The sequence below is a fragment of the Gopherus evgoodei genome, chromosome 1 (assembly GCF_007399415.2).
Source record: "Gopherus evgoodei ecotype Sinaloan lineage chromosome 1, rGopEvg1_v1.p, whole genome shotgun sequence".
In the NCBI taxonomy this organism is placed as follows: Eukaryota; Metazoa; Chordata; order Testudines; family Testudinidae; genus Gopherus; species Gopherus evgoodei.
This window is the reverse complement of record NC_044322.1, coordinates 303,091,659-303,103,866: the sequence shown is the minus strand read 5'-3', so window position 1 is coordinate 303,103,866 and position 12,208 is coordinate 303,091,659. Positions and strand designations below refer to the sequence as shown.

Here is a 12,208-nt window from a genome sequence, read left to right as displayed (position 1 = left end):
CTCTCATTTTTCAGAAGTGACGTAGGCACAGATCCTCAGAAGTATTTAGATGCCTAATTCCCATTGATTTAAATGGGAGTTAAGTGCCTAAATACCTAAGGCTATGTCTACACTGAAGATGAGATCAAGTGTCCCAGCTCAGGTAGACAGACTCGCACTAGCAGGGCTTGAACTAGTGCACTAAAAATAGCCATGTAAACATTGCCACTCTAGGCACCTGTGCTCAGAACAGGGGGCTAGGTGAGCTCGAGAATCCGAACTGCTGCCCAACCTGCAACCTCCACGCTACTATTTTTAGTGGGCTAGCTCTAGTCCCACTGGTGCGAGTCTGTCTCCCTGAGCTGGGAGGCTCACTCTCAGCAGCAGTGTAGATGTACCCTAAGACGTATTGAGACTCAGGCTCCTAAGTTACTTTTTAAAATGGGACTTACTCCCTTTTGAAAATTTTATCCTAGATATAGTCTGTTCTTATGGACACGGCCATTGATATTTAAATAAATAATATTTAAATAACTGTCTTTAATAAAAGCTTGTTATGTGAAGTGATGGCAGGATAGCACACTTAGTAAATAAGATAATTGATGAGAATATTTTAAAGAACAGAGAGACACCACTTTGACAGAACTCCTTGAGTGTCCTAAATGTGATGGATAGCTGTAGATTTGCACACTCTTCTTGGAGAGCCAACATTTTTGAACTACAAAGAGTCTTACTAAGTAATTAAAGGCAGTAAATCTGGAGTATTTTAATGAGGAGGAAGGCCTGGTATCCCAGAGCCTAAGAATGAAGTTATGTGATTGTCACAACCGATCTTAAATAATCCTCAGATGAAACAATTATCTCCTTTCTTCATGACTGGCTCCTCCTTGCTCCTTTATAAATTGGATCCAGCTATCTGTCATTATTCACTCATTTCCTAAATTTGGTCTGAGACTTCAGAGCAAAATACTGAGCTAAGAGCCTTGTATTTTGTTTGTTTTAAATTGGTTGCTATAAACATTTTCTGTAAGTAATAGGTGGGCAATTTTTGTTGTTCATTGTGTTACTTCTATATACCATAAAGAGTCTCAAATGCAAGTTGTGTATATAATATAAAAATACAACACAGTTTATTACTAAAACTTATTCTGCATCTGACAGCTCCTACATAGCTAAGGGACTGTTATAAAATCTGTTTTTACTTTTATACTGACCTCTTTAAAAGACTATTTAAAAAAACAGATATCCCTGCAGTAAGTGGAAAAGTCATGCTGTGGATTAAAAACAGTTTAAATGCAGTGAATAATTTAAATTTTAGTGAACATTTGCTCTTCTCAGTGCAAAGTATAGTAAATAATGCGGTGCTCAAGAGAATGGTACACCTCTATCCCGATATAACGCTGTCTTTGGGAGCCAAAAAATCTTACTGTGTTATAGGTGAAACCGTGTTACATTGAACCTGCTTTGATCCGCCTGAGTGCGCAGCCCCGCTCCCCCGGAGCACTGCTGTACCGCATTATATCCGAATTTGTGTTCTATCAGGTCGCGTTATATCGGGATAGAGGTGTATTAGGAAAAATGTCACAATGTTTTGTCTTAAGTAATAGCTTAGAGGAAATACAGGTGAAATTTGGTGATGCCACTATGGGCCAAAACTTGGATCCATTATTAATGACAAATCTCCTGTTGAGCTTATTGGGATCAAGATTTGATCCTAAATTACTTCAGCCTGTGGATTTAAATAAATAGATTCATAGAGTTTAACGCCAGAAAGGAGCACTGGACTATCTAGTCTGACCTCCCATTTATCACATCACATTACACTTCACCCAGTTACCGCCTCTTAACTGGTTTGATTAAAACATAACTTGTGTTTGGCTAAAGCATATTTTCCAGAAAGGCTCCAGTTTTATTTGAAGGTATCAAGAGATGAAGAATCCACCACTCCTCTGGGTAGTTTGTTCCTATAGCTAACTACCCTCACTGTTAAAAATGTGTTCCTAGTTCCTAATATGAATGTGTCTGGCTTCACCTTGAAGCCATTAGTTCTTGTTATGACCTTCTCTACTAGTTTAAAGAGCCCTTTAGTACTCAATATTATCTCTCTGTGAAGATACTTATGCACTGTAATCAAGTCACCTCTCAATCTTCTTGTTGATAAACTAAAGAAATGGAGCCCTTTAAGTCTCTCACTGTGAGGCATTTTCTCCAACTCTTGAATCATTTTATTTTGTGGGAGACTGTGTAATGATGCCAACATCCTAGGAGTTGAAGGTGTAGTAGCCATGAGATTTTGGGCTGGGATTTTCAAAACAACCTAAGGGAAATAGGCCCCAACTCCTTTGAATTTCAATGAGATTTGGGCAGATAACTCCCTTACACTCCTTTGAAAATCTTGGCCTCAATTGATTTCAGCAAAAATTATCTTGCTAAACTCCCACCGTTTGGCTGAAGTACCAGCTAATCTTAACCTACTCTACTTTCTTGTCACCTGCCTCCCTCTGCTCTGCTACTTCTCTCTGCTCTTCCCCCCTCTCTTGGCACCGGAGAGAAGTTAGCCCATCTGTAGTGCCCTTTTCTCCTCCTCCCCCTTAACAAAATCTACTACAATCCTTTTTGGCTGAACTGCTGTAAAAATTTTACTTTAAAAATATTATTAAAATTTGGTTTTTAATAATAATTTCATTGTTTGTTGACACACACATCTACAGAAGACTGATTCTGTGACACCTAATTTGCACCAGATTTGTAGAAGTAATTCACAAGACACACAACAGACACAAATTAACAAATTAAGTGCAGACAACTGAACATTACTTTATAGGATGCATTTATTTAGCCATGCTTAGATAATTTAGATCTGCTTGCAGACTTCATTTAAAAAAACCCTTCTTCCTAGCAGCTCACTCTTAACTAATGTGCATGCTGCCAAACTGATTACCAATCACTGTTAAATATCACATGCATTGTAACACCAAGCATGACTTAACTAGGGCTTACTATATAGGGCATATACTAAGTACAATTATGTGTCTGCACACGCTCATCATATATAAACATGGTTTTACAGATCCATATTACTCTTGGAACTCACTTACCCAAACTACAAATACGTTAAAACCATGTTCATATTAGTCAGACCTCCCATCATGATAGTTACTAGTTCTCCTTATTGAACTACGAAAGCTTATTCCTGGTAACCTTACAACAGTGCAGCACAGCTCTTCATGAAGATAGTCAGAGCTGATCATTTGATTCAGCCTTTCAAAATGTTTTAAAATCAGTGAGACAACCCAGTCTATGTATCAATGATGCAGACTGGCAGAGTCTTCTGCATATCTCACTTCATTTTTAATGTAAAACTGTTTATTACACAAAGTAATTTTACAGAAACAGCCCTGCAGTTTGTACTTTATTTGTACTTTTGAGACAAATACTTTAATAATCATTAAAGATCAGGAACTTTTGTGTTATCAGACCATTTGATAACCTGATACAAAAGAGCTCAATATAAGGCCACACAAAAATGCATGTCACAGATATACACAAATCAAAAATTACCTTAATGTTTAATAAGAACACGGCAGCACTTATGCTTATTTTGCTACTTTTTATATCAGTTTCTTTACTTACGTGTGTGTTAAACTTGAGTGTAATCTCTTTGTTTTTCAAGTGATTATACTGCAGTCATTATAGTACAGTAGATTACAACACTCTGCTGTTCATCAAAATATAGTTTTCAATATAACTCACTCAATACATAGCACATGCTGATATAAGTTATTTATCTTAAGTTCCAGATGCTATGGAAAGGCCATATTGCTGTCAACATGACATCACTTCAACATTATTATCGTTTTCAAAATACTATAAATTGAAGATTAACTGTAAATATTCTAAACATATACTACAAAAAATAGCCAGAACCAGTCAAAAGCATTTTGCTGCCCTATGTAAACTTCAGTGTGTGCCTTATGTCCTGCCACAAACCCTCAGGCCATTCTCTCTCACAATCTCTTGGCTACATTTCTTACTATACCCCTGCCATGATGGGGCCCTCCCTCTCCACTTTCCCCATTTCTTTCCCTCCTTCTTCTGAGATTCGTCTCCTCTTACCTAATTCCTTCTCCCTTTCTCTGCTCCGCTTAGCACTCTCTGCTGATGGGAGATGTCAAAAATTCTGCTCCTTTAAACAAGCAGCTACTTAGTCCCAGATCTTCAAAGGTATTTAGGGAGTTAGGTGGGAGTCAATGGGAGGTACATGCCTAAATACCTTTGAGGATCTGAGCCTTAGCTCCTAAACCAGGAATGAGTTGGGAGGGACAATTCCTGCTGCTAAATTGTTTGGAGAGTAGGAGCTCAGCCTGTGCCTGGGGCCTGGTCTACACTATGTGTTTAAACTGATTTAATGCTGTACCCGTCCACACAACGAGGCCCTTTATAACGATATAAAGGGCTCTTTAAATTGGTTTATGTACTCCTCCCCAACGAGAGGAGTAGCGCTAAAATCGGTATTATCATATCGGATTAGGGTTAGTGTGGCCGCAAATCGACGGTATTTGCCTCCGGGCGGTATCCCACAGTGCACCATTGTGACCGCTCTGGACAGCAATCCGAACCCGGATGCACTGGCCAGGTAAACAGGAAAAGCCCCGAGAACTTTTGAATTTCATTTCCTGTTTGCCCAGCGTGGAGCTCTGATCAGCACAGGTGGCCATGCAGTCCCAAATCCAAAAAAGGCTCCAGCGTGGACCGTACGGGAGATACTGGATCTGATCGCTCTATGGGGAAACAAATCTGTTCTATCAGAGCTCCATTACAAAGACGAAATGACAAAGCAGTTGAAAAAAATCTCCAGGCTATGATACAGAGTCCACAGCACAGTGCTGTGTGACAAGCGTAACGGAAAGCCAAAGAATCAAATGGATGCTCATGGAGGGAGGGAGCGGGTACTGAGGACTCCAGCTATCCCACAGTCCCCAGCAGTCTCCGAAAAGTATTTGCATTCTTGGCTAAGCTCCCAATGCCTGTAGGGTCAAACACATTGTCCGGGGTGGCTCAGGGTATAGTTTGTCAACGTACCCCCTCCCCCACCCGTGAAAGAAAAGGGAAAAAAATCGTTTCTTGACTTTTTTCAATGTCACCCTATGTCTACTGCATGCTGCTGGTAGACGCAATGCTGCGGCAGTGAAGAGCAGTATCCGCTCCCCTTCCCTCCCCAGTGGCAGATGGTACAATATAGACTCATAGACTCATAGACTCTAGGACTGGAAGGGACCTCGAGAGGTCATCGAGTCCAGTCCCCTGCCCTCATGGCAGGACCAAATACTGTCTAAACCATCCCTAATAGACATTTATCTAACCTACTCTTAAATATCTCCAGTGATGGAGATTCCACAACTTCCCTAGGCAATCTATTCCAGTGTTTAACTACCCTGACAGTTAGGAACTTTTTTTTATGACTGCTATCCATTGTCATAATCAGCCCATTAGTGCTCCTGGCTGGCCAGGGGCGCCTGGGTAAAAATAGGAGTGATTCCTGGTCATTCCCAGTAGATGGTACAGAACAGCTGGTAACCGTCCTCATCATAGCAACTGGGGGCTGAGTTCCATCAGCCCCCCATCTTCATGTGTAAAGAAAAGATTCTGTACTGCCTGGACTATCATAGCAGCGGGATGCTGGGCTCCTCTCCCCTACACCGCTTAATGTCCTGCCTGGACTATCATAGCAGCTGGAGGCTGCCTCCCCCTCATTTTATCTCAGTAACAAGTCAGTGTTTCTTATTCCTGCATTCTTTATTACTTCATCACACAAATGGGGGGGACACTGCCACGGTAGCCCAGGAAGGTTTGGGGAGGAGGGAAGCAACGGGTGGGGTTGCTGCAGGGACACCCCCTAGAATGACATGCAGCTCATCATTTCTGCAGGATCTGCAGCTGTGCTCTCTGGTCCTCTGATACACTGGTTCTCTAGTACACTTGCCCCATATTCTAGGCAGGACTGACTCTATTTTTAGATACCATAAAGTAGGGAATGACTCGGGGGGGGGTCATCCCCATTTTTGTCTTTGCGCCCCCGGCCAACCTCAGCCAGGGGCACCCATGACAGCAGCAGACAATACAGAACAACAGATAATCGTCATCTCATTGCCAATTTACAATGGCGCAGCAGACGGTACAGAACGACTGATAACCATCTCTGCTATTATGCAAAGGCAAATGAATGCTGCTGTGTAGCGCTGCAGTATCGCCTCTCTCAGCAGCATCCAGTACACATACGGTGATAGTAAAAAAAAAGATGAAAGGGCTCCATGGTTGCCGTGCTATGGTGTCTGCCAGGGCAATCCAGGGAAAAAGGGCGCGAAATGATTGTCTGCCGTTGCTTTCCCGGAGGAAGGAATGACTGACGACATTTACCCAGAACCACCTGCGACAATGATTTTTGCCCCATCAGGCACTGGGATCTCAACCCAGAATTCCAAGGGGCGGGGGAGACTGCGGGAACTATGAGATAGCTACGGAATAGCTACCCACAGTGCAACGCTCCAGAAATCGATGCTAGCCTCGGACCATGGACGCACACCGCCCAATGAATGTGCTTAGTGTGGCCGCGTGCACTTGACTTTATACAATCTGTTTTACAAAACCAGTTTATGTAAAATCGGAATAATCCCGTAGTGTAGACGTACCCGGGGAGGGAGAACAGGAAGGACTGGCCATCAGAAAAGCATCTATACACTATCCATTACTCTTCTTAAACCTATTCTACTCTACCTGATTAAGGGCCTTTCATGTGTCAAGGACTGGGCCAAACGGATCACTCCCAGAACACACTATATTTCTTAGTTAGTGGCCTCAGTTAAACTCTGTCTGGTCTCAGTTGTGGCTGCAGAGAATCAAGCCTACTAACAAGCACTTTGGTTAATATTTTGACATCAATGTTTAATAGAAAAATAGGTCTATAAGAGGCACAATCAATTTTATCTCTGTTGGGCTTCAAAATCAATAAAATATGGGCTTCTCATGTAGAATCTGGAGTCTGAAAAGATTCCAGGAAACTTAAATAAATTGACAGGCTTGGGCACCAACCCTTTACTAAAGCTTTACACTACTCAGATGAGACTTCATCAGGGCCTGGTGACTTACCGACAGGTATCTGTTTAATTATATTACAGATCTCTTCTACATCATAGGTCTATTTAAGTTTTCCTACTGGTCCTTTGGAAGAGTATGCAGATTAGCACTTGCAATTTAATTTCATCTGATTATTCCTTTATCTGGCTTTCTCCTTCTCTCTTTCTCTCCCTCTCAGGGCTGGTGCTACCATTTAGGCGGACTAGGCGGTTGCCTAGGACGCCAGGATTTGGGGGCGCCAAAAAGCAGCGCCCTCCAATTGTTTTTTAAGTGTTTGAGCGGCTGCTGCCCTGAGAGGGAGAGGGAGTCTGAGCTGCCACTGGCAGCCCAGGGATTCCCCTGGGTCAGCGCGCCGCCGCCGGCAGCCCAGGGTTTTCCCGGGGTCAGCGCGCCACCACTGGCAGCCCGGGGGTTCCACCGCGCAGTCGCTGCTTTGCTTCTCCCACCTCCCAGGCTTGCGGCGCCAATCAGCTGTTTGGTGCCGCAAGCCTGGGAGGAGAATTAGAGCAGGACAGCGTGCTCGGAGAGGACGTGGAGCAGAGGTGAGCTAGGGTGGGGAGGTACCGCAGGGATCCCTGGGCCTGAGGGTGGGGAGCTGCTGTGGGGGGTGGGAAGTTGTGCGGGGGGGGCGCCTCAGGGCATCGGGGAGCTGCTGCAGGGCTGTGGGGGCGCAAAGTGGAAGTTTGGCCTACGGCGCGAAACTTCCTTGCACCGGTCCTGCTCTCTCTCTCTCTCTTTCTCTCTCTCACACACACACACACACACACACACACACACACACACGCACCGTGTGTGGTGTAAAAACTTCTCACTCATGCTGCACAATTCTTTTCTCTTGTAGTTAAGACTGTTTTTAACCATCCCTTATTATAAATGAGCCTTTTCACACTCAATTCATATTACAAGTTAAATTTTGGGAGTTTATTACCCCTAGTTATAATAATGTTGTTTTAACCAAGAAAAAGCTGTGTTTTATCCAGAAGTAAAATCTTAAACTACCCATGAGTGTTGTCAGTTTTAAAAATATTTTTTTAAATGTGCATTAATGATTTTGTTTAGTTTCTCCTTCCCCAGAAAGGAATTGGTTTATCAGAAAGCACTACTTTATATGTTTCCCGAATTTGTTTCTTCAGGCTCTGCCTTTTCCATACACTGAAATATAGATTTTGGGATAATCTTTCAGAGCATTCAAAGGTCCTGAACTGTTTTTAGACCAGCACTGATGTATGGTCCAATTCACGTTAGTTGCCTAACAGTAGCTTCAGTGAATAGGACTGTAAAGGAGATCACTGGGGGCAAGATTGTGGCATGGTCTAGCCACCGTTTTTGTACTACTGTAGCTATGTTGTGAGGGTTGTGATTTTTTTTTAGTGTAGACGCAGTTATACCAGTATGAAGGTGCTTACATCAGTTTAGCATGAATTACCTATACTGGCAAAACTATGTCCACACTAGGAGGACTGTAAGGCTTTAACTATACCAGTATAGTTAAACAGCACAACTTTTTTGTGTAGACAAGCCACCATGGCTGGATGGAACTAGCTACATCGAGGTAAGAACTTTCAGTGCCAGCCTCCACTAGGATTTTACGTTGAGATAGCTAACCTCAAGACAGCAATCTCAATTTAAAAACACAGTTATTTTTTGCAGTGAAGACATAGTGTGAGCAATACCTTATTCCAAAAGAATTCCTATTGATTTCAACAGTACTATCATTGGGTGAGGTACTATTCAGCATGAGTAAGGATATCAGAATCTGACTCTAAGTGGTCAAGTCTGGCATATACTTGCTGGAGATAGGGGGGAAAAGGCATAATCTCTTTGGTCTGTAGATTAGAAAAAGGTTAGTTTGGGGTTAGCGAAGAAATATTAACGTAATACAATTTAACAGCATTGCAGTAAGCAAGTGAAGTAAGTCAACTATAGGATAATAGGCTGACTTATCTCAATCACATTGCCTAGTTACTGGAAGGCTCTTCCAGTTTTGCTGGTGTTTTAAGATGCACCTCATCCTACAAGAACTTTGGAATATCATGTTTGTTCCATGTACCTCTGCACAGACACAATGCATCTAATTTACCACTAAAGCTGGTGAATATTTTCAATCTAAAAGAATTGATCAAAAAATGCACTTTTCCAATCTTAAAATTTAATAGATTTTTTTTATTAATATTGAATTGACAATGCCATCAAAATGTTTCCTTTATTGCCTTTCATTTTCAAAATAGGCAAATTAAAAACGTTTTTTATAATTTTAATGTTTTCTTTCTTTTTACAAAAATTCCACAAAGTGACTAAGTTGAAAAAAGGGGAAAATCCCTTTTTTCTCCTCCACTTTCCCATTTGCCTAACTTTTTTTGTTTTTGCTACTGTATAACTTTTAATTGGTCATCTTAGTCCTTTAGCGAGTTAAACACAACCAAAATTTAAAATCATTTTTGAAAATTAAAAAACAAAAATTCTACTCAATTTTGATAATCATGAAAAATTCTGAAAAACAAAGTCAGTCTGTCTTAATGTTTTTGCCTACTTTACACTCACTTTGCACATATCTAAATGATTATACGAAGTAAACTGCAGTAAAATTAGTTCTGATATGCCCTTATAATGGCCACATACTTTAACATTGACAATTATTTATCTACTACTACTATTACCCAGCTGTTATCAACTAAAACAAAATAATGGCTTTGTATAAATTTTGAACTGCAGTAGTGCTTCATATAAATGAATTTTAGGCATCAAACTTTGGAACAACTCCTGCTGGCTTACTTCCATGAATAAGAGTAACAAGAGTTAGCTCAAAGAAGAGAAATAACTAAAAGGGGCTGTTCATTACATTTTTAGTAATAGAGTAAGGTAAAGTGATTTCATATTATTTACATGGAACAAGTGTTCAGCATTATAACAAACATTTCCTTGATGCTAAAATTTACAGTGCAATTTATGGGGGGTATTTACCCTTTTAACTACTTTAGAATGTATTTTTTCCAGAAACATTATATTTATAACATGAACAACACAAACCTGATGCTTTGTGAGGAACTGTTCCAAGCAGGGGGATATTTATGGTTGGATCAGCCATTATGCCTTTATCCAGTGAGCGCAAGGACAGGAACTCATAAAAGTACTCAGCCTACAACAAAATGAATTGAAAGTAAATGTTTGTTAATTGCAGTCACTGGAGCAACTATTCAGCATATAGTCCAAAGTGGAACAATAGTACACTTTCAACTTTCACAGCATCTATTTTTCATCTTTTTTAAAAAGGCGTCTTTGTTTAAACATAATTTTCAGATGAACATTTGTCCTGTTGAATGTTGGCATGTGACAGACCTTTAAGCCTGAGGCAGCCTAATTGCAAGGAAAGTTGCATGCTTCCTTGTGCTGCACTTTGAAAGAAAGTGAATAAATATCCTAAGAGGACTAACCTACATTATGTGGGTTAAGCCGATATAGCTACAGTGGTATATCTGTATTGGCAGAGCCCCCTAGTTTAGATCACGGAGCATATGCTGACAGAAGTTTGCTGGCATAGCTATGTCAGCTGGGGCTGGTTTTTTCACACACATTTCATAGCTATGCTGACAAAACTTTATGGTGTTGACCTGGCCATGGTAATCACATTTTATATAACTAGCACCTTTTATTCCAAGGGATCACAAAGTGCTGTACAAACGACGGGCTAATTCTTGAAGTCCTTTCTCAAGTAAAACTCTCACTGAAGTCCTGATATAGCCACTTAGCTCCACTACGGCAGCAAAAAGAGGCCATAAATGTGCCCTGGCTGGGGATTCCCCCACAAAGCTGGATTTACACCATAGTCTACTAAGCCTCCACAGTATAGAGGGCGGGTGTGCCCAGCAGGAGCTAGCATGGATGGAGCACTGCTCTGCACTACTGTCCATGCCACCTTAATTCGCTCCCTTGTGCATATGCATTATGATGGTTTTTAATTATATGATCACATGCTATTATCTCTATAGGACCCCAGCCTCATTCAGCGAATGGGCAGCCATTCAATATTTATTTATATCCTCCTCATTCAATGTGTGATCCCAACCCTTATTTACAGTACACCATTCAAGCCCTGCACTGAATCCAGAATTAGTAATTTCCTCCTGGGTGTTTCAGTAGTGCCCTCACCACAGTATGTGAGTGCTTTAAACATTAATGAATTTATCTTCATATGCCATTCCTGTGAGAGGCAGTGGTATTATCAATATTTCGCAGCTAGGGAACTGAGGCACAGAGAGATTAAAGCAAAGGTGTCAAAAGTGCTCACTAATTTTGGGTGCCTAATTTGTGACTTGATTTTTCAAAAGTAGATAACATGATATAGCGCTCTACATGTTCAAAGCACAGCTTCCATTGACTTCAGTGGCACCTGTGAATGTTCAGTCATTCTGCAACTCTTGTCTCAGGTGTCTCACATTGGGCACCCAGAAAATCCCAGCACCACACAAGAACTCTGGACCAATTATTGGTAATTAGACACCTAACCTGTTTAGATGTTTTTGAATATCCAGCTAGGCACCTGTTTGCATCTTTAGGTACCTAGGCTGGGATCTACAAATGTACTTAGGGACCTAAGTACCCTTTTTAGGCATCACTGATTCATAAAATTTCTGCTTGGCTGCCAATGAAGCCTGTAGGTGCCCATTCTTCCTCAACACCCAAGTTTTCCCAGAAGAGCTCCCTAGGCACCAACATTTCTGCCTCTGGGTACACACACTGTTGCCTCCTTCCAGGTGTCTGGACACCTTTCCCACACATAAGCTCCAGTGCAATTCACAAACTGGAGGAAGATAGGCATTCTTCTGCCTAACTTGGCAGCAGTACCCAATCGGGTAGGCCTGCTTAGAGGTCATCTAACTCTACACAAAATGAGAGGGGGTGGGGGAGGAAGAACTCTCTGATAACCATTGGGCTGAAGGTTAGGGTACTCACAAGGGATGTGGGAGCTCACCACTTCAAGTCCCCCCCTCCCTGATGATGAGAAGGGATTTGATTAGGGATCTACCATCTCTCAAGTGAGTGTCCTAACCACTGTGCTATACAATCACTCACTCTTTCTCTGGTCCAATTAATATTT

General features: G+C 41.5%; 1 protein-coding gene across 1 annotated transcript in view; it reads right to left on the bottom strand.

Annotated features, from left to right (window-relative positions):
- WIF1 (WNT inhibitory factor 1) overlaps positions 1-12,208 on the bottom strand; it is a 72,080-nt gene that overhangs the window by 20,879 nt on the left and 38,993 nt on the right. Inside the window, exon 3 of the mRNA XM_030548820.1 lies at positions 10,141-10,249. Within this exon, the coding sequence (XP_030404680.1) occupies positions 10,141-10,249 (109 nt within the window). The remainder of the gene's footprint in view (positions 1-10,140; positions 10,250-12,208) is intronic.